Below are 27,957 nucleotides of genomic sequence, written 5' to 3'. Positions count from 1 at the left end.
TTAAACTCTTAGCAGAGGGGTTGCATAGCGCTCTATTCCATCCACATTCACTCTAGTGGTTTTTTCATCCAGAAGTTCCATAGCTTCTTTGTCCTGCTTCGATCTAGTGATGAGCTTATCGTTCCTATAGGGGAGAACATCCGCCTGCCACAATTTCTCCACATCACGCTTTAACTCGGCCTATGGGCTTGTTGTTGATGTGAAAAGACACTGTGGTGTGTCCTGTGGTCCGGGTAGGAATGTAGGCCCTTGAAGAGCCCAGCCCAGTCGGGTGATCACAGCTATGGGTGCCCTCTTAGAATCAAAGGGCATACGAACAGGTTTGACAGGAGTTATAAGATGGGGGGTTATCAGTCCCAATGAGGATCTGAGGCTGTACATTTGAAAAGGCATCCAAAGGCACATCATGAAGATGGCAATAGCGTTGTCTAAGCTTGTTGATAGGGTAGGTTTGCTCCACAAGAGAGTCTGTCAGATGTAAATGCTCCTTCTATCACACATTTTCTAGCTGGATTTGATGCTGCAGCTATCTTTAAGGTAACTGTCCTACCCTGCAGGGTTTCTGTTTCCTGCCTTACTGTACGCAGTTCAAGTTTCTCAGCCGCCCCGTTTAACTCTAGGTTCTTCGCGGCTAAAGGCAATATGATGGTAAGCTCTGAGCCATCGTCCAAGATTGCATAGGTCTCGAGGGTGTGGTTCTTATTACTCAATTTAACTTTTACTACTTTAAGCAGGACTTTGGGGGACTCCCAGGTGTTTACCGTTGCGGGCGGCTGTGGCTCACAGGTCATCCACTAATCAGATGATCGGCGGTTCGATCCCCGGCTCCTGCGGTCTGCATGTCGAAGTGTCCTTGGGCAAGACACTGAACCCCAAATTGCTCCCGAAGGCTGTGCCATCGGTGTGTAAATGTGTATGAATGGTTAGATCCTTAAGTTGGCACCTTGCATGGTAGCCAATGCCATCAGTGTATGAATGTGTGTGAATGGGGTGAATGAGATATGTAGTGTAGAGCGCTTTGAGTGGTCGGAAGACTAGAAAGGCGCTATATAAGTACAGTCCATTTACCATTTAGGACAGGGCTTCTTCAGGTCACAAGTTGCTGCTGAATGCGACCTTCTACATCTCCAGCATCGTCCTTGCTCTTTTATCCATTTTGCAACTCTCTCTGTACTTAATTCCTTCAGCCTTTCGCAGTAAGTCAGGGAATGGTTTGGGGACTGACAATAGGGGCATGAAAATTTGGGTTTAGGTCTAGCCTTATCTCCAGCAGTTGTGGTTTGTGCAGCGGCTTTGGGACTAGCACCGTGGAGTATGGTAGTCAATAATAGGGCAAACTTTGGTCTCAGACTGTGTTCTCTTCTTGGGTATTGAGAGGTGTCCGTTTGAAAGTTTGCGACCTGAGCTGCAACTGCTTGGCACTCGGCTTCTCCTTGGAGCCATAGTGAGAAGTCCACTAGATTATAATGGGCAGTTGGGTGAGCTGCGCAAGCATGTCTTGCATAGTTGGCAACCGATTCAGCTGGTAATTTGCTTAATAGACGCTTAATAGCTCTGATGCTCCTGCTGTCCCTAAAGATTGCAACATACCCACCATGGATCTCACTCTCACTGCAAACATATGGAAACTATAGGCATTACCACGGGGGACTTTGGGAAGGTTCAGGGTAGACTGTATTTCTCCCAGTGCAAGGTGATGTGGCTGGCAGTACTGCTGCTCTAAGGCTGCTAGAGCCATGGTATAAGAACATGGGTCATGAGCATAGGAAAGAGCTATATGACGGGCTGAACTCCGGTGAAGGTGATCTAACAGGATATGGTATTTGTATACTTCTAGTTCTTTGGGGGGTAAAAGGTTATTTAGGGCCATCTTTAACATTGCGAACTCATGGGGATCCTCGTGTATGAAGTTAGGGAATGAGGGTCTTTCAATGCGTGAAGCGTATCTTGGTCGGTTGTAGCTTTCAACCGGTTGCTGCTGCCATTCTGGGACTGATGGTTGTTGTGTGGAGGTGGGGGTAGGCTGAGATAGGGCTGTAGGCAGAGGTGGATATGCATGTTGAACTGGGTGACCATGAGTGGGGATTTGGGCAGCATGGGTTAAAAGCCTGTGAGTCGACTGAACAGAGGCTAGTGGTGCTTGGAAATGAGAAAATCTAGGATGTGCATGGGCTGCTGGCACTTGACTAGAATGCACAGGAGCTTGTGGCACTTGGCTATAATAATCATAGGCTCCAGGCTGTTGACTAAGATGCACTGAAGGTACTGGCCTAGAGGCTACTTGGGCATATTGTGCTTGGATGATAGACAGAGGGGCTGAAGACTGTTGGCTGAAATAGGCGTTGGTAGGCATAGCTTCACTGAAAGGTGCCGGGACTGAAAGTGGTTCAGTGACTGGTAGTTGGGCTGAGGGTCCTTGACTGGTAGGTGCAGAAACTGAGGGCGCTTGGCTGGGAGGTGCAGATTATAAATTCTCATTGCTTCTATTAGCAGGTTGTGCTAAAGTTGTGAGGGGTTTGTGCCCAGTCTTTATTAACTCTGCGGTGGCATACTGGGGTCGGCACACATGGGATGGCAGTGTTTTTGTACTGACTAAGAAATCCTACCACTCTCTGCTACATGCACAGACTCTGATAGTGTAGATCTGAACACGCTTGATTACAAGGGGGGCACTGCTCACTTTGTCTATAACGTGGTTCACCACAACTTTGTGCATCATACTCGTCGGCTTCTGAATTACTCTGTTCGTATTGCTGCAGTCTCTCTCTAAGGTCATTAACCATGCTTTTCAAATTGGCTGTTTCTTGCCTTAATAAAACAGTCTCTGGTGGTGATGAGCGGGTTGCTCCATCACGCATGGGGGCCTGGTTATACAGTTCGGTATGATAATCTTGGAGGTAACCAAGGGGCTTCCTCTCTCGCTGTGGTCTTCCTCTTGAATCCATATCCAGTTTAGAAACTCAATCCGGCTCGAAGGACCATGTTAAAGGGCTATATTATATATATTATATATATTTTAAAGGTTACTTGTGGTGGAGGATGAATTTGACTGGATCGTGGAGTTTCTAGCTGGGGTGCACATTCAAACACACAGGATCCAAGAGGCCATTTAACCGTTTATTTGTGATTTTGAGGTAGTTGGTCAGATGGTAGGGAAAGATGATTATCTGTACAATAAACAAACATAAATCAACAAACTGCCATATGTACAATAAATGAGAAAAACAAAGATTAGCAAGCTTACTTATTAATGCATCCGCTCAGATTACAGAGATCTCAAGTCTTTATCGATAACAAACAATACATTTGATCTGTTCAAAAGAAATACACAAAATTAGGATGCATAACCTTAGGTGTTACTGAAAGGACAAATAAATGATCTCAAACTGAAATACATCAACTCACTCATGTGGCAGCATGGCAAACAGGAACAAAGGACCTAACAACACACACCCTGGTCCTTATATCACCTCCCCTGTGATGCTAGACTCCTGCCATCCTCCTGGTTGTAAGTGATCTCCACCCACGAAAGCTTAAGATTTTTAACACTCGGATTTGCCTTTACGTGGTCTTTGAATATTCAATGCCATATAAGAGAACAAGGTGAAACAGTGGACTTCTACTAATGGGATACCTAATGGCAGAACCCCACCGGATCAGATACGTCTATGTCACACTGCTGCTGCCAATATGTGGCCACACCACATTGTCACACCAGCTCTTCCGGCAGCTGACGCACAGACAGTGGAAGGTCAGTGCTGCTGTCTGTGTGGCAGCTGGCAGACAATGAGTGGGTTAATTTACACCCTGACAGAAGCCAGTTGAATGTAAAGCACTGAGGCTTTCATTACTCCTCTCTGCATGATATTAAATTCACCTACAATCACTTCTTTATCTCTTTTAAGCATGATCATTGGTGGCACCTGCAGGGGTCACTTCTCTTTAGTAGACAAACTATGTAATGGAGGCACATTTGTTAAATAGAGTCTGTGGCACAGGTAAGGTTGAATTTGACCTTTGACCTTTTATCTCCAGGCTCAGCTGGTTGATCTGCGTTCTGAGGTGACTGAGGCGAAGGCTGAGCGGGCAGTGGTAGAAAGGGAGGTCCATGACCAGCTCCTGCAGCTTCATGCTCTTCAGCTGCAACTTCATGCCAAGCAAGGCCAGGCTGAGGACTCTGACTCCATCAAAGACAGACTGGTAGGTAGAAGGGAAGAGAAGCTGTCCACAGCCTTCAGACTAAATGAGGAAAACGTTGACAATAACGTTTTCCTTTATTTGATACAGACAATACAGAAAGTACAGGGGGAGAGAAGGGGGGTATAACATAGAAAGGTCACTGGACAAACTGGAGACATTGCAGCTATATGGCATTTGTCAGCCACTCGGCTACTAGACACCCAAGGACAAGTTTAACATAAAAGAAAAGAAATAACACACTTCTGTTCATCTTCTGGTGTCCAGAAGTAGTGAACACTGAAGATCCAAACTATGAAATAACACACATGGAATTATGTGATAAACAAAGTCAAGTCTGTTTTATATTTTCCATTCTTTTTCTTTGATCTGCTTTGATCTTTGCTCTGCACATCTTCATTCTCTACAGTCAGCTTCATGAAGTCATCACCTGGAATGTTTTTCTTCTCATACACAGTATACTGAGCACACAAAAGTTGCTGCTTTTCCCTCACTCTGCAGTCCAACTCGTCCATGGGTTATTGCAGGGTGTCAGTAATAGATTATTGAAAATATTTTAAATCATTTATCTTTGCTCATTAAAATCAACAGTGGCAGTGGTTACAGGGGTAGTGGATGCTACTGTTGCCTTGCTGCTCCTTATCTGATTTTCTGTTGTTTTCACTGCTTGCAATTACCTTAATACTGTTGTGCATATTGCTTTCCAATATATCTAATACTTGTATTGCCTGGTTAACTTATTCATAATTTCTGTTGCCTGAAACCAGAATTTTTCTAATTGAATTCTTTGTCCTTCCTCTGCACCTTTTGCCCTAAAGCCTGCACCAACATTGGAAGAGATGGTAAGTTTATCTCAGGGTGTCTTTTGCAGAACATCTGATTTAAAAAAAAAAAAAAAAAAAAAAAAGTTTGGATTAAATATAGATTGAGTCGTAGGCTTGTGCTGTTTGTTTGTTTTCCAGAAACTTACTATGATTCTCTTTCATCTCTTTTTCATGGCTCTGACACCTGATATCTCTGTTCTTCATATGCCTGCTCAGCAAAACTTTGCTCTGTGCCCCAGAGTAGTTAGTGTTATGGATATAATTTGGATAGTGATATTAAAGATAGGACAGAAGATTGTTAGACTTCATGGTGTGTAATATATGTTTTCATAGAAGCAAAATTCGAAAAAAACAGCTGTTAGCCACAGGTGTGTTTCAGCTGTGATAGTGGACGAGCAACATCCCAGAAGTCATTAGTGAGTTATGGCTCATGAAGTTGATGGAAGATCCACACAAGCTCCACACAAGCTTGCACTTGGACTCTGATGGCTTTGTACCTTGGACAGCCCTGACTAAAAGTGTTGCCTTACTGGCCGGCCCACACACTATAAGGAGTATTTAAAGCACACTGGTAAAGCTTTACGATCCATTAGGCTGCCTTGTTTCCTTCGCCCCGAGTGCCAAAATCATTGTGCAGCAAGAGAAAGGGAGAGAGAGAGACACTGAGACGTACCGAGACTTATGCAGGACGTCGAACTGCATGACCTTTCAGAGATAGTCCTGCCATGATGCTGCACAAGTTCTGTTCTGGACAACAGCTATGTCCAAAGCCTCCACATCTTCCTTGACACACACACATATATATATATATATATATATATATCTATATAATATATATATATCTATATATATAATATTTATATATATATTAAAATAAATCAACGTCATCTAGCGGGCCAGATATAATTGATGGCGGGCCAGTTCTGGCCCGCGGGCCGCTAATTGCCGACCCCTGATATAGACTGTCTTGCAAAGCAACACTTCAAAAGCTACAGAAAGCTTCAAAAGAACTCCATTCATCACAATTCATCTTCTGTATTCTGTTTGGCCAAATGGCCTTCTCTGCACACTTAACAAACATAACATGATGGCACAAGATGCTGAATTCCTTGTAAGAGGACCCTCTCCATATGTAGATACAACGGGCTAATTATAAGATCATAAAAAACTACATATTTTAAAGAGATTATATATTACTAAAACCATAGTAATGCATGTTGTATTACATTTCTGCCATTAGATCACCCTAAAAGTTACACACTGGACCTTTAAGGTTTGTAATGATACTAAGAAATGTTTTACATTTCTTTGATCTGACTATTTAATTACTTTTTGGTTTTTGCTTGCTCTCTCTCCTTCTATCTAAGAGAAAGTGTCCATCATTCTTCATTCTCTTAATTAATAAATCCATTCTTCATGCCTCTAGCCTGTCAGTGGTGGACTCCTTATCATATTGCATCAAAGTCGTATAGAATTAATAAATTGTTCTCCTCACCTTTAGGTTAAAAAGTGAGATTTTTAAGATGCAGTAGTGGTGGTTCAGATATTATGTGCTTATGTTTTGATAATATAAGATGTTTCGATTATACATTTTCAAAACATGATCTGCTCCCCCTTTCAGCTCAGGCACACTAGCCATTGTTAGCTGATGTAAAACACATCACTACCACTGCACTAGCACAGGCATGTCACTACAGACACCAGATTTGAAACGTCTGAATGTAACAGATGATATTAAGTTTTGCACTCCAGCTTTAGGTTGAATTGTAATTATAAGTCTGTACCAGAACTTAATACTAAAGATTTGAGATCCTGGTATTTAGTGGGAATTCTCACAGAATCAAGATCCTGTTCTCAGTAAAAACATCTGGGGGCCTAAGATGTGTCTGTCTGTGTACCGAGTGTGTTCATGTGTTTAAAAAGCATTGCATGAAACGAAAACACACTGTGCAAGCCTCGTTAATGCACCACACTTTCAAAGCCGAATAATGATCTTCAGTTTTCACAGTCCTATAACTTGGCTTTGCTTTTTGTTGTCTGAGGCGTTTACATGTGATGTGCTTGTTCTAGGAGCAGGAGCTTGAGGCCAGCAAGAAGGAGAAGTTAGCAGTGGCAAGGCTGGAGGCAGAAGTGAGACTATATAAAAAAGATAATGAGGCCCTTCGTAGGCACATGGCAGTGCTGCAGGCGGAAGTGTATGGAGCCAGACTGGCTGCCAAATACTTGGACAAGGAACTGGCTGGCAGGTAAGGAGATGAAGCTCAGAACATCTTTTAGGTTAAAGTCAAGGGTTTACTAAGAAGACATAATTAGAAAAACATGAGTGCATCAAAACAACTCAAGCTCACTATAATTACGATGGAAAGCCAAAAGGCTCATCTGAATTTACCTGCCACTCGGCATCTGATAAATGTCCCTCTAGCAGGCATGTATCAGCACTTGTTTATAAGCAGTGTTCATCAGAAGCCTATACATAACACCAGTATCTACCGGTTATTAAAAGTAGAATAGATTCCTCACTGTGGAAAAGATCATTTAATCCCATGGCAAAGCCATAGTTTTTATACAAGAAATGTTACAGTAATATCAGGCAAGCTGGCTTATCCCAGTCAAAGAGCATAAATGAACACCTTCTTAAATAAGCTGATATATCTTCCTTTCACATATTTGAATATAAAGTCATATGTATGATTTGGAAATTTGATGTCTGCTGAAAATTTGAAATGACACCAGAATCTTTTGCATTCTTCTCTGTCTTCCAGGGTGCAGCAGATCCAGTTACTGGGCCGTGACATGAAAGGGCCTGCACATGACAAGCTGTGGAACCAACTGGAGGCAGAGATTCACCTTCACCGCCATAAAACTGTCATTCGAGCATGTAGAGGCCGGAATGATTCTAAGAAACCTCTCCCTTCTCCTGTGGGGCATGTGAGTGTAAAACTACAAAGCAGTTGAAACTCTTATGAAGTTTTTTTGTGCTTCCATTGTCAATGATGTTAATGTCATTACAGGACCCAGACATGTTGAAGAAAACCCAGGGAGTAGGCCCTATCAGAAAGGTGGTGCTAGTCAAAGATGATCATGAGGGGCTAGGAATCTCTATTACAGTAAGTATTGTCTCTTTTTCTCTGTGACGCTGTGACAGCCTATTTCAGAAAGACATACTATTCACATTTGCGTCTGTGCAGGCTGTAAAAGCTAAACCTCATGAAGATGTGCTTAAAAATCTGAAAATTAAGAGAACCCATACAATACAAGAGAGGCTATGTGTAGTTGCCTCAGCAATGTTTGCCTCCATTGTGCAGCTGCATGGAGGGGAAGGGCTGCTGCCACTCTTGTACAACTCTCATTGCTATTTGCTGCTGCTGTTTGATACAGTAATACTAACTAGAAAAATTTCTAAAGAAATTTTGAGTGTGCGTGACTCTGGCCCCGTCGTCCCCATGCATTATTACTGACACTGCTCAGCAAATTTAGTACTAGAAAAGAAATTTTGAGAGTGACGAGTGGGCTGTTGCTGGGGGTCTGTATTCAAAAAGCACACCTCAGTCATTTTTAACATGTTTATTTAGACACAGGAGCAGCTAGCGCTTACGTGCTAGCAATTAACATTAGCATTTTAACATTAACGTGTTAACGATGATGGACTAGCAGTTAGCATTAGCATGTTAGCATTAGCATGTTAATATTAGCATGTTAACACTGATGGGCTAGCAGTTAACATTAGCACGTTAGCATTAACATGTTAACATTAGCATTTTAGCATTAACATGTTAGCATTAACATGTTAATGCTGATGGGCTAGCAGTTAACATTAGCATGTTAGCATTAGCATGTTAACATTAGCATGTTAACATTCGCATGTTTAGTGCTGATGGGCTAACAGTTAACATTAGCATGTTACCATTAGCATGTTAGCGCTGATGTGAGCTGATAGGCTAACAGTTAACATTAGCATTTTAGCATTAGCATGTTAGCATTACCATGTTAACGTTGATGGGCTAGCAGTTAGCATTGGCATTTTAACATTAGCATGTTAGCGCTGATGCACTAGCAGTTAACATTAGCATGTTAGCATTAACATGTTAACATCAGCATGTTAACATTAGCATGTTAACATTAGCATGTTAGCATTCACATGTTAACATTAGCATGTTAACGTTGATGGGCTAACAGTTAACATTAGCATGTTAGCATTAGCATGTTAGTGTTGATGTGCTAACAGTTAGCATTGGCATGTTACCATTACCATGTTAGCGCTGATGGGCTAACAGTTAACATTAGCATGTTAGCATTGGCATGTTAACATTAGCATGTTAGCATTGGCATGTTAACATTAGCATGTTAACATTAGCATGTTGGCATTAGCATGTTAGCATTAGCATTTGTTAACATTAGAATGTTAACATTAGCATGTTAACATTAGCATGATAACGCTGATGCGCTAGCAGTTAACATGCAGTGTATTTTTATTTCCTGTGGCTAATGTTAATTAGCACAAATTTTAGCATGGTCGCTAATGTTAGCAACTAGCATGTCTTTACAGCTTGCGCACGCTCTGCTGTCTCTGTCTGCCATTCACACCGACAGGTTCCAATTAAGTGCCAAGAACACTTAAAATGGCCGCCGCTGGTTCTGCTGGCCCCTCCCCCCTCTCCTCCTTCACACAGGACTGAGGTTGCCAACGCAACCAGGACCAATGTAATCAGTGGAGGAGTTACTGCCACCTGTTAGATGTCACCTTAGAGACTGAGAGAAAACTGCAGAGAACTCCTCTCGAACAGAAAGAATTCTGACCAAAACCGTATTTCCAATCATTGAAACCGACATAACTGGGGCAACACTGATGCGCTAGCAGTTACATTAGCATGTTAACATTAGCATGTTAGCATTAGCATGTTAACATTGATGTGCTAGCAGTGAACATTAGCATGTTAACATTAGCATGTTAACATTAGCATGTTAGCATTAGTATGTTAGCATGTTAACACTGATGCGCTAGCAGTGAACATTAACATGTTAGCATTAGCATGTTAACATTAGCATGTTAGCAATTGGCATGTTAACATTAGCATGTTAACATTAGCATGTTGCACTTAGCATTTTAAATTAGTATGTAGCATTAGTAATGTAGCATTAGCATGTTAGCATTAGCATGTTAACACTGATGCGCTGCAGTTACATTAGCATGTTAACCTTAGCATGTTAGCATTAGCATGTTAACATTGATGTGCTACATGTTAACATTAGATGTTAACATTAGCAGTTACATTAGCTTAGCATAGTATGTTAGCATGTTAACACTGATGCGTTAGCAGTGACACTTAGCATGTTAGCCTTAGCATGTTAACATTAGCTTTAGCAATTGGCATGTTAACATTAGCATGGTTGCATTAGCATGTTAACATTAGTATGTTAGCATTAGTATGTTAGCATTAGCATGTTAACATTAGCATGTTAACACTGATGCGCTAACAGTTGACATTAGCATGTTAGCATTAGCATGTTAACATTAGCATGTACACTGATGCGCTAGCAGTAACATTAGCATGTTAGCATATCTGTTGTAATCAACATGTATTTATTCCTAGTGGCTAATGTTTAATTAGCACAAATTTTAGCATTGGTGCTAATGTTTGCAATGCATGTCTTTTACAGCTGCGCTACGCTCTGCTGTCTCTGTCTGCCATTTTACACAGACAGGTTCAAATTAAGTGCCAGAGAACTAAAAATGGCCGCCGCTCAGTTCTGCTGGCCCCTCCCCCCTCTCCTCCTTCGCAGGCTGAGGTTGCTAAGCAACCAGGACCAACTGTAATCAGTGGAGGAGTTACTGCACCTGTTAGAATGTCACTTAGAGACTGAGAGAAAATGCTGAGAACTCCTCTCGAACAGGAAGGATTTCTGACCAAAACCGTATTCCAATCATTGAAACCGGCTTAACCTGAGGCACGATGAGACCTTCCTGATCGTTTTACATATTCATTTGTGTGTCGATAAATGAAAAATGTGCCCTAGGAGCAAAGAGAGAGAACGTTGCTTCTGCTTTCCTTCCAAAAATTTCCTGCTTTTTTAAAATGGAGTCTTGAGGCTGAGGATGGGCGTGTCGATCAGTTAGCCTGTATGGAGCCAAAACTATAACGGACAGGCTTCAAGTTTATCACTGCGAACCGCCTCGAATTTTCCTACGTTGAGGGGATAATCATGTCTGTAGCTGTGCATTTGCGGCCACAGTCGCAGTTTACAATTTATTTTTTCGACACTTTTTCTCTCCCCCCTCCACTTCTAGCGTGCTCACTCATCTAGCTCTGGAAAGTTCTCAATACACACCCAGTCATTTTTTGGCTTCGTTTTTGTCGATTTTTGCAAAAACCGTTTGCGAAACCCTTAGAAAAGACATAGCACAGATTGTCCCGGCCGAGCCGCACGTTTTGATACCCGTTTTGTTATGTGCGACAAAACCTGGGAGGAGTAGCGAACCGAAAAAAAAAGGGCGCGTAAGAATAATAATAATAACTAGAAAAATTTCTAAAGAAATTTTGAGTGTGCGTGACTCTGGCCCCGTCGTCCCCATGCATTTACTGACACTGCTCAGCAAATCAGTACTAGAAAAGAAAAATTTGAGAGTGCGATGGGCTGTTGCTGGGGGTCTGTATTCAAAAAGCACACCTCAAACAGTCATTTTTCATGTTTATTTAGACACAGGAGCAGCTAGCGTCTACATGCTAGCAATTAACATTAGCCTGTTTCATTAGCAGTTCACATTAGCATGTTAACGTTGATGCGCTAGCAGTTAACATTAACCTGTTAGCATTAGCATGTTACATTAGCGTTTAGCACTTAGCATGTTAACTAATCACATGTATTTAATTCCTAGTGGCTAATGTTATTAGCACAATTTTAGGCATTGGTCGCTCATTTTGCACAAAAACTAGCCTTCATTACCAGCTTGCGCCAACGGTCTCTGGTGTCTCTGTCTGCCCATTTTACACAGACAGGTTCAAAATTAGTGCCAAGAACTACTAACAAATGGCCGCCCCCCGTCAGGTTCTGCTGGCCCCTCCCCCCCTCTCCTCCTTCACGCAGGCTGAGGTTGCCAACAACCAGGCCCAAAAACTGTAATCAGTGGAGGAGTTACTGCATGTTGAATGTCCACTTAGAATGAGAGAAAAATGTGAGGAGAACTCCTCCAAACAGGAAGGATTTCTGACCAAAACAGTATTTCCAATCATTGAACCGACATAACTGGGGGCATCGCGTGCCTTTCCTGATCGTTTTTACTTCGTTGTGTTGATAAATGAAGAAATGTGCCTCGCGGAGCAAGAGAGAGAAACACTAGAAAAATTTCTAAAGAAATGTTGAGTGTGCCTGACTTCTGGCCCCGTCGAACTGCTCAGCCAAATTTAGTATAACTAGAAAAATTTCTAAAGAAATTTTGAGTGTGCGGACTTGGCCCCCGTCTCCCCATGCATTATTACTGACACTGCTCAGCAAATTTAGTACAGAAAAGAAATTTTGAGAGGACAGAGTGGGCTGTTGCTGGGGGTCTGTATTCAAAAGCACACCTCAGTCATTTTTAAAATGTTTATTTAGCACAGGAGCAGCTAGCGCTCGTGCTAGCAATTAACATTAGCATTTTAACATTAACGTGTTAACGATGATGGACTAGCAGTTAGCATTAGCATGTTAGCATTAGCATGTTAATATTACATGTTAAACTGATGGGCTAGCAGTTAACATTAGCACGTAGCATTAACATGTTAACATTAGCATTTTAGCATTAACATGTTAGCATTAACATGTTAATGCTGATGGGCTAGCGGTTAACATTAGCATGTTAGCATTAGCATGTTAACATTAGCATGTTAACATTCGCATGTTAGTGCTGATGGGCTAACAGTTAACATTAGCATGTTACCATTGCATGTTAGCGCTGATGTGAGCTTGATAGGCTAACAGTTACCATTAGCATTTTAGCATTAGCATGTTAGCATTACCATGTTAACGTGATGGGTAGAGTAGTGCGTTAGCATTGGCATTTTAACATTAGCATGTTAGGCTGATGCACTAGCAGTTAACATTAGCATGTTAGCATTAACATGTTAACTCAGCATGTTAACATTAGCATGTTAACATTAGCCATGTTAGCACATTCACATGTTAACATTAGCATGTTAACGTGATGGGCTAACAGTTAACTTAGCATGTTGCATTAGCATGTTAGTGTTGATGTGCTAACAGTTACATTGCTTTACCATCCATGTTAGCGCTGATGGGCTAACAGTTAACATTAGCATGTTAGCATTGGACATGTAACATTAGCATGTTAGCCTTGGCATGTACATTAGCATGTTATTATGGCTACGTTAGTTGATTTAACATTAGCATGTTAACATTAGCATGTTAACATTGCATTGATAACGCTGATGCGCTAGCAGTTAACATTCAGCATGTATTTAATTCCTAGTGGCTAATGTTAATTAGCACAAATTTGCATTGGTCGCTATGTTAGCCAATAGCAGTGTCTTTACAGCTTGCGCTAACTCTGCTGTCTCTGTCTGCCATTTCACACAGACAGTTCAAATTAAGTGCCAAGAACACTTAAATGGCCGCCGCTCGGTTCTGCTGGCCCCCTCCCCCTTCTCTCCTCCTTCACACACAGGCTGAGGTGCCAAGCAACCAGGACCAACTGTATCAGTGGAGGAGTACTGCACCTGTTAGAATGTCACTTAGAGACTGAGAGAAATGCAGGAGAACTCCTCTCGAACAGGAAGAATTTCTGACCACAAACCGTATTTCCATATCATTGAAACCGACATAATGGGGCAACACTGCGCACCACTATGCGCTGCAGTTACACATTAGCATGTAACATTAGCATTTTTAGCATTAGCATGTTTAACTTGATTGTGCTGCAGCAGTGAATTAGGCATGTTAACATTAGCATGTTAAAATTAGCATGTTAGCATTAGTATGGTGCATGTTAAACTGATGCGCTAGCAGTGAACATTAACATGTTAGCATTAGCATGTAACATAGCATGTTAGCAATTGGCATGTTAACATAGCAGTTAACTTAGCATGTTAGCATTAGCATGTTAACTTAGTATGTTAGCATTAGAGATGAGATTAGCATGTTGCATTAGCATGTTAACACTGATGCGCTAGCAGTTACATTAGCATGTTACACATTAGCATGTTAGCATTAGCATGTTAACATTGATGTGCTAGCATGTTAACATTAGCATGTTAACATTAGCAGTTACATAGCATTTAGCATAGTAGGCATGTACATATGCTTACAATGTGATGACATTACATGTTAGCATTAGCATGTTAAACTATTAGTCATGTACATTGGCATGTAACCTTAGCATGTTAGATTAGCATGTAACATTAGATTTTAGCACTTAGATGTTAGCATTAGACATGTTAGCATAGCATTAGCATGCATGTTAACACTGATGCCTAGCAGTTGACCTTAGCAGTTAGATGCATGTTACATTAGCATGTTTACATGATGCGCTAGCAGTAACATTAGCATGTTAGCTACTGTTAGTAATCAACATGTATTTATCTTCTAGTGGCTAATGTTAATTAGCACAAATTTTAGCATTGGTCGCTAATGTTGCAACTAGATGTCTTTACAGCTTGCGCTAACGCTCTGCTGTCTCTGTCTGCCATTTTACACAGACAGGTTCAAATTAAGTGCCAAGAAAAACTACAAATGGCCGCCCTCAGGTTTGCTGGCCCCTCCCCCCTCTCCTCCTTCGCAGGCTGAGGTTGCTAAGCAACCAGGACCAACTGTAATCAGTGGAGGAGTTACTGCACCTGTTAGAATGTCACTTAGAGAGAGAGAAATGCTGAGAACTCCTCTCGAAAGGAAGGATTTCTGACAACAAAACCTAATGTCCATCATTGAAACCGGCTTAACCTGACGGCACGATGAGACCTTCCTGATCGTTTTTACATATTCATTTGTTGTGTCGATAAGAATGAAAGGTTGCCCGTAGGAGCAAGAGAGAGAAACGTTTGCTTCTGCTTTCCTTAGAAAATTCCTGCTTTTTTAAAATGGAAGTCTATGAGGCTGAGGATGGGCGTAGTCGATCAGTAGCCTGTATGGACGCCAAAACTATAACAGACATGGCTTCAAAAAGTTTATCACTGCGAACCGCCTCGAATTTTCCTACTTTTGAGGGGATAATCATGTCTGTAGCTGTGCATTTGCGGCACACGTCGCAGTTTACATAATTTTATTTTCGACACTTTTTCTTCCCCCCTCCACTCTAGCGATGACATCACTCATCTAGCTCTGGAAGTTCTCTCAATACACACCCATCATTTTTTGGCTTCGTTTTTGTCGATTTTGCAAAACCGTTTGCCGAACCCTTAGAAAAGACATAGCACAATAGTCCCGGCCGAGCCGCACGTTTTGATACCCGTTTTGTGTATGTGCGACAAAAACTTGGGAGAGTAGCGAACCGAAAAAAAGGGCGTCGTAGATAATAATAATAACTAGAAAAATTTCTAAAGAAATTTTGAGTGTGCGTGACTCTGGCCCCGTCGTCCCCATGCCTATACTGACACTGCTCAGCAAATCAGTACTGAAAAGAAATTTTGAGAGTGACGAGTGGGGCTGTTGCTGGGGGTCTGTATTCAAACAGCACACCTCAAACAGTTCATTTTTAAACATGTTTATTTAGACACAGGGCACGTAGCGTCTACATGCTAGCAATTAACATTAGCTATTTAGCATTAGCATGTTACACATAGTAGCATGTTACGTTGATGCGCTAGCAGTTACATTAACTGTTAGCATTAGCATGTTAACATTAGCGTGTTAGCCATTAGATGTTAATAATCAACATGTATTTAATTCCTAGTGGCTTGTTTTAGCACAATTTTAGGCATGTCACCATCAATGCCTCATTGCACCAACTAGCATGTCCTTCTACCAGCTTGCGCCAACGGTCCTGCTGTCTCTGTCTGCCCATTTTACACAGACAGGTTCACAAATTAAGTGCCAAGAACCACAACTAAATGGCCCCCGCCCGCTCAGGTTCTGCTGGCCCCCCCCCCTCTCCTCCTTCACGCAGGCTGAGGTTGCCAATGCAACCAGGACCCACTGTAATCAGTGGAGGAGTTACTGCACCTGTTAGAATGTCCACTTAGAGACTGAGAGTAAATGCTGAGAAACTCCTCTCAAACAGGAAGGATTCTGACCAAAACCGTATTTCCAATCATTGAACCGACATAACTGGGGGCATCGCGTCGCTTTCCTGATCGTTTTAATATTCGTTTGTGTTGATAAATGAAGAATGTGCCTCCGGAGCAAGAGAGAGAAACACTAGAAAAATTTCTAAAGAAATTGTTGAGTGTGCCTGACTCTGGCCCCGTCGACACTGCTCAGCAAATTTAGTCTAGAAAAGCGGGGGGGGAAGAACAATTTGAGAGTGGACGAGTGGGCTGTTGCGGGGTCTGTATTCAAACAGCACACCTCAACACGTCATTTTTAACATGTTTTCTTTAGACACAGGAGAAGCTAAGCGCTTCCGTTGCTAGCAATTCGCTTAGCATTTTAGCAATTCGCATGTTAACAATGATTGAACTAGCAAGTTAGAATTAGCATCTTGTAGCTTAGCACTGTTAGTATGAGCATGTAAACTGATGGGCTAGCAAGTTAACATTAGCACTGTTAGCATTAACCATGTTAACCATTAGCCATTTAGCATTAACATGTTTAGATTACATGTTACACTTAGATGTTAAACTTAACATGTTAACGCGATGGGCTAGCAGTTAACATTATGAATGTTAAACATAGCATGTTTAATATTAGGCCATTGTTAGTAATTCGATTTTACTAGCATTAGCATGTTAGCAAGCTGTTAAATGAGGACTAACGAGTTAACAACATTTAACGCTATGCTAAGTACACATTCAGCTGTTCATTCGTCGATGTCTGAACTCACATGTTAACATAGATTAGGCATTAGGCATGTAACATTAGCATGTTAACCACTTGATGGGCTAGCAGTTACCATTGGCATTTACCATTAGCATGTTGCTGATGCAACTAGCAGTTAACATTCATGTTAGCATTAAGCATTTCGCATTGATGTCGCGCTGAGTTGCTAACAAGTTAAACATGATGTTACCATAGCATGTTAGCGCGCTGTGATGGGCTAACAGTTAACATTAGCATGTTAGCATTGGCATGTTAGCTTTAGCATGTTAACATTAACCATGTTGGCTATTACCATGTTATGCATTACTATGTAGCCTTAGCTGTTACCCTTAGCATGTTAAAAATTAGCATTTTGACGGTGATTGCGATTGCGCTACACAATTAACATTAGCATGATAACATTAACATGTTAACATTTAGCTGTTAACGCTGATGGGCTAGCAGTATTAGATTAGCATTGAGTTAACTAACATTCAGCATTTGTCCCCCCCCACAGTTAAACGTTAGCATCTGTTTTAGCCTGTAGCGCTGATGGGGCTAACAGTAACATTAATGTTTTGCATGTAACAAATGTTAGCATTAGCATGTTAACGCATTGATGCGGCAACACAGTTAACATTACAACAGTTAGCATTAGCAATGTTACGCATCTGACATGTTAGCATTAGCACTAGGTAACGTGCGCACTAGCAATTACACATTACCATGTTGGCATTACCATGTTAATATTAGCATGTATTTAATTACTAGTGGCTAATGGTAATTATATAGCTGTTAACGAGCTAGCTGCTCTGCTGCTCTGTCTGCCATTTTAGACGACAAGTTCAAATTAAGTGCCAAGAACTACTAAAATGGCTGCCGCTCGGCTTCTGGTGGCCCCTCCCCCCTCTTCTCCTTCACGCAGGCTGAGGTTGCCAAGCAACCAGGACCTAATCAGCAGCAGCTGATCTGCCACCTGTTAGAAGTCAGTTAGAGACTGAGAGAAAATGCTGAGAACTCCTCTCGAAAAGGAAGGACTTTTGGCCAAACCGTAATTCCAATCACTGAAAAGGCTTAACCTGAGGCACGATGGACCTTCCTGATCGTTTACATATTCGTTTTGTGTCGATAAATGAAGAAATGTGCCCTCAGGAGCAAGAGAGAGAAACGTTACTTCTGCCTTTCTCCAGAAAATTTCGCTCCTTTTTTAACATTGGAGTCTATGAGGCTGTTGGCGGGAGTAGTCGATCAATTAGCCCATCAGGAGCCAAAACTATATGTCTGACAGCTTTGGCAGGCGAATGTGAGTGATACAACAAATTTTGCTACGTTTCAAGTATGATCGCTAATCGTGTCTGTAGTGGGGCATTTGAGGCCACGGTAGTGAAATCCGTTTTATTTTTTCACTGATTGTTCTCTCCCCTCTCCACTCTAGCGATGACATCACTCACTGTAGCTCTGGAAAGTTCTCGCAATACACACCCATTCATTTTTTGGCTTCGTTTTTCTGGATTTTTGGCAAAACCGTTTGCCGAAACTCTTAGAAAAGACATAGCCATCGATTCCCGGCCGAGCCGGTCGTTTTGATACCCGTTTTGTGTATGTGCGACAAAAACTCTGGGAGGAGAAGCGAACCGAAAAAAACACGGAAGAAACGGAAGACGAATAAGAATAAGCCCGAGAGATAATAAAGAGTGTGCTCTTTCAGGCACACTCAATAATAATAAGAATAAGCCCGAGAGGTTTTAAAGAGTGTGCTCTTTCAGGCACACTCAATAATAATAATAAGCCCGAGAGATAATAAAGAGTGTGCTCCTTCAGGCACACTCAATAATAATAAGAATAAGCGCGGTGGATAACATATAGTGTGCGCTTTGCACGCACACTCAATAATAAGCGCGGTGGATAACATATAGTGTGCGCCTTGCACGCACACTCAAATACTAAATAGTATATAACACTAGTCTAGTCTTTAGACGACTCAAAGCGTTTTTTACACTACATATGTCATTCATTCATACAATAATGGCATTAGCTACCATGCCATTGACTAGCTACCATGCCATTGACCTGCTCTATCTTCTGAACCACAGCTGCCCATTTATCTTCATATTCTTCTATCGATCATCTTTTATGCCTATTGAGTAATTTTAAAGGTATCAGAGGCCTCTGAATTACACACCTCTTCACCAGCAGTGGACACATTAATATAGAGGGATGATCCTGGAGAAACATAAGCTTCAAAGTTTGATTCTCTGGTCTTGATGAATAACTGGTTCTGACTGAGGGGGAGTTGCAAAAATTATGTTGAAAGTCATATCAAGTCACTTCAGTGACATGATGCTCAGTACTCAAATTTAAACTTTCCTGACCCTCACTATTAAATTACCTAAACAAGAAGAGTACATGGCCATATTAGTTTAGTGAACTCTAATGTGTATATCTCTTCTCATCAGGGAGGGAAGGAGCACGGTGTTCCCATTCTGATTTCAGAGATCCATCCAAGTCAGCCTGCAGACAGATGTGGAGGTCTGCATGTCGGAGACGCCATACTTGCCGTCAACAGTATCAATTTGCGAGATGCCAAACACAAGGAGGCTGTCACCATTTTGTCTCAGCAGGTAACGCAGGCTTGCATACACACAAGGACATTTCACTACACTTTCTGTCCATGTATCTAAAAGTCCTGTCTGTGTCAGAGAGGACAGATAGAGTTTGAGGTGGTGTATGTGGCTCCAGAGGTGGACAGTGATGATGAGAATGTGGAGTATGAAGATGACAGTGGCCATCACTACCGACTTTACCTAGATGAACTGGATGACAGCAGCACAGCACCACCCAACAACAGCTCAGCGTCACTGCAGGGTATGTTTGACCACTTTTTTAATCCATAAAAAATCTTTCAGAATGCTGAAATGTACGAAATAGACATTTTCGTAAGCTTGGAAATCTGAAGAGCGCTTGTGTGAGTTCCAATATTGTAATTTTTAGTTCATTAGTTTGTGTTTGCCAAATTCTTACACCAGAGGTGATATGTACACTATGAGAATGGTCCAATACTGTATGAGAAGAAAACCCAAATTGATTTTCCATTAAGACACAAATGGACACTTCCTCTAATTCAAGATTGTCTTGTTGTTCTCATTTCCCTTGACTTGTATACAAGTTTCATATGGTAAGAACATAGATGCGCATTAGAGATTTACACCCGTTACAGCTTGTGCATGTGCTGCACAATCAGGTTGGATTCATTTAGCGTCGCCTCTCCTCCAGCAAGCAAGATGCAGAATTAGAATGATTGTTGTAACCAGATCTGCCATTAAGCGACATTTAGCAATGGTTAGGTACCATCATTTATTTATACAGTACGAGGAAACCATTCCACTCTGATTAAAACAATCACGTGGCTCAGGAGGTAGAGTGGGTCGTCCAGTCTGCATGTCAAAGTGTCCTTGGGCAAGGGTTCGAATCCGACCTGTGGAACTTTGCTGCATGTCATCTCTCTCTCCCCGAATTCCTGTCACTCTTCAACTGTCTCTATCCAATAAAGCTTGCAAAGGCCAAAAAGAAATCTTTTTAAAAAAATGGCTCCTGAAGGCTGCGCCATTATTGTATGAATGTGTAGTGTAAAAGTGCTTTGAGTGGTCGGAAGACTAGAAAGTCCATATGTAAGTACAGTCCATTTACCATAACTCTGCTGTTATGAGGGTTGTTTTCTGGCTGATGCAGAACAGAATATTACTTCTTGTAAATCTGAATCTGTGTCTTCCCTGCAGCTCTGGAGAAGATGTCATTGAGCAATGGACCAGAGAATGGAGGAGATACTGGGATCTCCAATGAGACACCTTCAAAAGAAACCCTTTCAAAGCCTCCTGATAGTGGCTGCTCCTCCTAGAGGCTCATACCATTGGTATTTGTAGACATAACAAAGATATAAGAGGATTGGTGGAAAGTCCCTCTTAAAGAACCGAATCAAAGAAAGCTATGACAAGCCTGGGGACAAGGGAAAATGAACACAGTCTGTTTTCCCTTACTCCTTTTGGTGTTCTGGGGTGGTGGGATTCGGGGGTTTAGCTTGGGCATGTGGCAATGATTTGGGACAAAAGTACATGTTTAAAGGAGCCAGAGGCATACAATATGTGACTGAATGATACTAAACAATGTCCTACTTTAAAAAATGTATTACTTTTTTTTTTTTTTTCTTATAAAGATACTAATGACTAGACAGCTGTATGTGACCAGCAAAAGGAAATGGATGTCTCTAAGCTGTCATGGAGGCACAGTGACGTCAGGGAAGAAGAGGTGACTCATTGGTGTAAAAGATCTTTCAGGCTTGTAGAAAGAGTGTGTTGCTACTGTAGAGTTATACTTGTCTGGTCTTGATAGCACTGTGACAAGACTATATTGTCCTTTTAGAAACCCCATTTAGAGGCTAGGAAAAATTGTCAAAAAGGAAATGAATGAAAAAAGATATTTTGATGATTGATTCATTAAATGAGGATAAATTGGATATAAACCTTTTCAGATGTAAATGGTGAGCGAGCAAGAGCTAGGTCATTTATACTCTTTCACTTGAAATGTTCAATAATAGTATCAAATTGAAAAATGCTGTAAAATCTTGCTAGTTGTTGCCAGTACACTTTAAAACTTTTATGACACATTTAAAACCTAAGCAGTGCAGATAGTTATATAGTTGGTGAAATGATGTATGCAGGGTCTAAATATTGTAACAATGATATGAAAGGACATCTTAAAAGCGCAACATTTCTTTAGAAGTCCATGCTGAACAAGTATAGCTACTTCTGGCTCTAAAGTTTTAAATGCTGAATCTTTCTCTGTAGTACATTTTGACACTTTGACACAATCTTACTACTATTCATTTTATTCTTTAATCCGACATAGAAATTTGTAATAGAGGTCTTTCAGGTGATGTCATTTACACTCTGGTAACTGCTCTGGCTTACAGTTCCTGTAAAACAGATAAATGTACCTATATCCTACTCCAAGGTTTTCAGTGACTGTACCTCTCATACTAGTGTATGATCCTAAACCCTGTCCTGGTATCATATTCTGTTCATAAGATTGCTGTAAAGAAGATGTTCCATTGTCCTGCCATAGATTTCTAACCCTCCATCACTAATGTATTATGGCATGTCACTGTATGTTGAATATACAGGCGAGGGTTCAATAACGTTTGTACGATATAATGTAATGGAATACAATCATTCATAATAATAGGTTTACGGTATTTAATTTTTTTTGTGTCACATTACATTGTATTGTATCACATATTGTCAGGAACACGTCAGTGTAATGCAGTAAAATACTACAAACTTCTTTAAACTGGGTAGAGAGTTGAATCAGCTTCTCTTTGACACAGGCCTCATCAGTGTGCTGTTGGGTGCATAGATATTTAGTTAAATACATTTTTGTGCCCAGCTCTTGTGTTTGTGTTCTGGCCCAAAGGAGAAAAGGTGCCATGACTCCATGACCTTGCAGCATTCACCTGTCAGTTTCTTTACTTTTCTTTACTTTTTTACGTTATTTTGTTTCCTTGTCACAAAGTAGGATGAGCATTTTTATTAGTAATGTAATCAAGTTAAGTAATTCATTCAGACCTTAAATAAAGTTGAAATGATTTTGTGTATTTCATTATTTTTTTTTGATAAAGGTCTTGAGTGCCTTAAAACTTACCTCTAGATTTGCAAAGAAGTATAGAACGCTCCAAGCACCCCTGTGCAATTTGGATTTGGAGACTAACTGACCAGAGGTGATCTTAAAACTCCCAGCGTCACTGAAAAGGGCTTTAACAGGCAGCTTAACAAACAGTAAGTCTTAATTCAATTTATTTATATAGCACATTTAAATACAACAAGACATTGCCCAAAGTTCTGCACAACATCAAAACAAAATTAAATACATTAGAAGGAAGGAAGAAAAAAAAAAAGATTACTACTAATGTGAAAAATAGGAACAATATTTAACTATCAAATCAGAAGTCGTGTTCATGAACGTCCTAGATAGAAATCAATAAATGGATACAGAATCCAGATTTAGCTTTTTACCATCTGTTTTATCCAGTGACACATCATGTCACACCTCGTGTGTTTGTGTGCGTGTGCGCTTAGTCTATGTCATGTGCCCACATTGCGATTTTCTGCCATTGCCCCATAGACTTCAATTCATTGAGTGTGCGTGCAAGGCGCACACTATATGTTATCCACCGCGCTTATTGAGTGTGCGTGCAAGGCGCACACTATATGTTATCCACCGCGCTTATTATTATTGAGTGTGCCTGAAAGCGCACACTATATGTTATCCACCGCGCTTATTTTGCTTATTGAGTGTGGCCTGAAAGCGCACACTATAGTTATCCACCGCGCTTATTTATTATTATTATTGAGTGTGCCTGAAAGAGCACACTCTTTAAAACCTCTCGGGCTTATTCTTATTATTGAGTGTGCGTGCAAGGCGCAACACTATGTATCCACCGCGGCTTATTATATTATTGAGTGTGCGTGCAAGCGCACACATATGTTATCCACCGCGCTTATATAAACTTATTCTTCCGCCCTTTTTTTGTCTCGCATCTCCTCCCAGAGTTTTTGTTGCACATACACAAAACGGGTATCGAAACGACCGGCCGGGAATCGATTGCTATGACTTTTCTAAGAGTTTCGGCAAACGGTTTTGCCAAAAATCAAGAAAAACGAAGCCAAAAAATGAATGGGTGTGTATTGCGAGAACTTTCCAGAGCTAGAGTGAGTGATGTCATCGCTAGAGTGGAGAGGGGAGAGAACGATCAGATGAAAAAATACAAACGTATTGTAACTTGTTACATTAGCTTTAGCCTTAACATGTTGCATTAGCATGTTAACGCTGATGGCTAGCGTTAACATAGCATGTTAGCACATTAGCATGTTAATATTAGCATGTTAACATTCGCATGTTAGTGCTGTGGGCTAACAGTTACATTAGCATGTTAACATTAGCATGTTAAGCGATGTGAGCTTATAAGCTAACAGTTAACATTAGCATGTTAACATTAGCATGTTAGCATTACCATGTTAACGTTGATGGGCTAGCAGTTAGCATTGGCATGTAGCATTAGATGTTAGCGCTGATGCATCAGCAGTTAACATTAGCATGTTGCATTAACATGTTAACACTCAGCTTTTAGCATTAGCATGTTGCATAGCATATTAACGCTGATGGGCTAGGCAGTTAACATTAGCATGTTAGCATTAGCATGTTAACATTAGCATGTTAGCATTCACATGTTACATTAGCATGTTAAGAGCTGATGGGCTAACAGTTAAATTAGCTGTTAGCATTAGCATGTTAGTGTTGAGGTGCTAACAGTTAATATTGGCATGTTACCATTACCATGTAGCCCTGATGGGCTAACAGTTAACATTGCTGTAGCATGGCTGTTAACATTAGCATGTTGGCATTAGCATGTTAGCATTAGCATTTGTTAACATTAGCTTGTTAACATTAGCATGTTAACATTAGCATGTTAACATTAGCATGATAACGCTGATGCGCTAGCAGTTAACATTAGCATGTTAGCATTAGCATGTTAGTAATCAACATGTATTTAATTCCTAGTGGCTAATGTTAATTAGCACAAATTTTAGCATTGGTAGCTAATGTTTGCAAATAGCATGTCTTTACAGCTTGCGCTAACGCTCTGCTGTCTCTGTCTGCCATTTCACACAGACAGGTTCAAATTAAGTGCCAAGAACTACTAAAATGGCCGCCGCTCAGGTTCTGCTGGCCCCTCCCCCCTCTCCTCCTTCACACAGGTGAGGTTGCCAAGCACCAGGACCAACTGTAATCAGTGGAGGAGTTACTGCACCTGTTAGAATGTCACTTAGAGACTGAGAGAAAATGCTGAGAACTCCTCTCGAACAGGAAGAATTTCTGACCAAAGCCGTATTTCCAATCATTGAACCGACATAACTGGGGGCAACACTGATGCGCTAGCAGTTAGCATTAGCATGTTAACATTTGCATGTTAACATTAGCATGTTAACATTGATGTGCTAGCAGTGAACATTAGCATGTTAACATTAGCATGTTAGCATTAACATGTTAGCATTAGTATGTTAGCATGTTAACACTGATGCGCTAGCAGTGAACATTAGCATGTTAGCATTAGCATGTTAACATTAGCATGTTAACATTAGCATGTTAGCATTAGCATGTTAGCATTAGTATGTTAGCATTAGCATGTTAGCATTAGCATGTTAACACTGATGCGCTAGCAGTTGACATTAGCATGTTAGCATTAGCATGTTAACATTAGCATGTTAACACTGATGCCGTAGCAGTTAGCATTAGCATGTTAACATAACTGTAGCATTAGCATGTTAACACTGATGCGCTAGAGTTAGCATTAGCATGTTAGCATTATCTTGTTAGTAATCAACAGTATTTTAATTCCTAGTGGCTATGTTAATTAGCACAAATTTTAGCATTGGTCGCTAATGTTTGCAAATAGCATGTCTTTACAGCTTGCGCTAACGCTCTGCTGCTCTGTCTGCCATTTTACACAGACAGTTCAAATAAGTGCCAAGAACTACTAAAATGGCCGCCGCTCAGGTTCTGCTGGCCCCTCCCCCCTCTCCTCCTTCGCAGGCTGAGGTTGCTAAGCAACCAGGACCAACTGTAATCAGTGGAGGAGTTACTGCACCTGTTAGAATGTCACTTAGAGACTGAGAGAAAATGCTGAGAACTCCTCTCGAACAGGAAGGATTTCTGACCAAAACCGTAATTCCAATCATTGGAACCGGCTTAACCTGAGGCACGATGAGACCTTCCTGATCGTTTTACATATTCATTTTGTGTCGATAAATGAAGAAATGTGCCCGTAGGAGCAAGAGAGAGAAACGTTGCTTCTGCTTTCAGGTGATGTCATTTACACTCTGGTAACTGCTCTGGCTTACAGTTCCTGTAAAACAGATAAATGTACCTATATCCTACTCCAAGGTTTTCAGTGACTGTACCTCTCATACTAGTGTATGATCCTAAACCCTGTCCTGGTATCATATTCTGTTCATAAGATTGTGTAAAGAAGATGTTTCCATTGTCCTGCCATAGTTTCTAACCCTCCATCACTAATGTATTATGGCATGTCACTGTATGTTGAATATACAGCGAGGGTTCAATAACGTTTGTACGATATAATGAATGGAATACAATCATCAATAATAGGTTTACGGTATTTAATTTTTTTTGTGTTCACATTACATTGTATTGTATCACATATTTTGTCAGGAACACGTCAGTGTAATGCAGTAAAATACTACAAACTTCTTTAAACTGGGTAGAGAGTTGAATCAGCTTCTCTTTGACACAGGCCTCATCATGTGTGTGTGTTGGGTGCATAGATATTTAGTTTAAATACATTTTTGTGCCCAGCTCTTGTGTTTGTGTTCTGGCCCAAAGGAACATGAGAAAAAGGTGCATGACTCCATGACCTTGCAGCATTCACCTGTCAGTTTCTTTACTTTTTCTTACTTTTTTACGTTATTTTGTTTCCTTGTCACACAGTAGGTGAGCATTTTTTTAGTAATGTAATCAAGTTAAGTAATTCATTCAACCTTAAATAAATGTGAAATGATTTGTGTATTTCATTATTTTTTTTGATAAAGGTCTTGAGTGCCTTAAAACTTACCTCTCGATTTGCAAAGAAGTATAGACGCTCCAAGCACCCTGTGCAATTTGGTTTGGAGACTACTGACCGAGGTGATCTTAAAACTCCCAGCATCACTGAAAAGGGCTTTACAGGCAGCTTAACAAACAGTAAGTCTTAATCAATTTATTTATATAGCACTTTAAATACAACAAGACATTGCCCAAAGTTCTGCACAACATCAAAACAAAATTAAATACATTAGAAGGAAGGAAGAAAAAAAAAAAGATTACTACTAATGTGAAAAATAGGAACAATATTTAACTATCAAATCAGAAGTCGTGTTCATGAACGTCCTAGATAGAAATCAATAAATGGATACAGAATCCAGATTTAGCTTTTTACCATCTGTTTTATCCAGTGACACATCATGTCCACACCTCGTGTGTTTGTGTGCGTGTGCGCTTAGTCTATGTCATGTGCCCACATTGCGATTTTCTGCATTGCCCCATAGACTTCAATTCATTGAGTGTGCGTGCAAGGCGCACACTATATGTATCCACGCGCTTATTGAGTGTGCGTGCAAGGCGCACACTATATGTTATCCACCGCGCTTATTATTATTGAGTGTGCCTGAAAGCGCACACTATATGTTATCCACCGCGCTTATTTTGCTTATTGAGTGTGCCTGAAAGCGCACACTATATGTTATCCACCGCGCTTATTATTATTATTATTATTGAGTGTGCCTGAAAGAGCACACTCTTTAAAACCTCTCGGGCTTATTCTTATTATTGAGTGTGCGTGCAAGGCGCACACTATATGTTATCCACCGCGCTTATTATTATTATTGAGTGTGCGTGCAGGCGCACTATATTTATCCACCGCGCTTATTAAACACTTATTCTTCCGCCCTTTTTTTGTCTCGCATCTCCTCCCAGAGTTTTTGTTGCACATACACAAAACGGGTATCGAAACGACCGGCCGGGAATCGATTGCTATGACTTTTCTAAGAGTTTCGGCAAACGGTTTTGCCAAAAATCAAGAAAAACGAAGCCAAAAAATGAATGGGTGTGTATTGCGAGAACTTTCCAGAGCTAGAGTGAGTGATGTCATCGCTAGAGTGGAGAGGGGAGAGAACGATCAGTGAAAAATAATAACGTATTGTAACATTTAAAATTAGCTTTTAGCATTAACATGTTAGCATTAGCAGTTAACGCTGTGGGCTAGCAGTTAACATTAGCATGTTACGCATTTTGCATGTTACATTAGCATGTTAACATCTCGCATGTTAGTGCTGTGCGCTAACAGTTTAACATTAAGCATGTTAACATTAGCATGTTAGCGCTGATG

The 27,957-nt window shown here is 40.8% G+C and overlaps 1 protein-coding gene across 2 annotated transcripts in view; it reads left to right on the top strand.

Annotated features, from left to right (window-relative positions):
* The window catches only part of gopc (golgi-associated PDZ and coiled-coil motif containing), a 29,519-nt gene extending 6,908 nt beyond the window's left edge, over positions 1–22,611 (top strand). Inside the window, exons 2-9 of one of the 2 annotated variants that reach the window (XM_010756080.3) lie at positions 4,036–4,200; positions 5,016–5,039; positions 7,092–7,267; positions 7,784–7,949; positions 8,033–8,128; positions 19,421–19,585; positions 19,664–19,829; positions 20,741–22,611. In XM_010756080.3, coding sequence (XP_010754382.1) covers positions 4,036–4,200; positions 5,016–5,039; positions 7,092–7,267; positions 7,784–7,949; positions 8,033–8,128; positions 19,421–19,585; positions 19,664–19,829; positions 20,741–20,859 — 1,077 coding nt within the window. In that variant the 3' untranslated portion in view covers positions 20,860–22,611. The remainder of the gene's footprint in view (positions 1–4,035; positions 4,201–5,015; positions 5,040–7,091; positions 7,268–7,783; positions 7,950–8,032; positions 8,129–19,420; positions 19,586–19,663; positions 19,830–20,740) is intronic. The other variant, XM_010756081.3, reaches the window with a different exon arrangement.
* The last annotated feature ends 5,346 nt before the right edge of the window (positions 22,612–27,957 follow it).

This window comes from Larimichthys crocea, chromosome XI (assembly GCF_000972845.2).
Source record: "Larimichthys crocea isolate SSNF chromosome XI, L_crocea_2.0, whole genome shotgun sequence".
NCBI lineage: Eukaryota > Metazoa > Chordata > Actinopteri > Sciaenidae > Larimichthys > Larimichthys crocea.
This window is presented reverse-complemented; position numbering and strand designations above follow the sequence as displayed.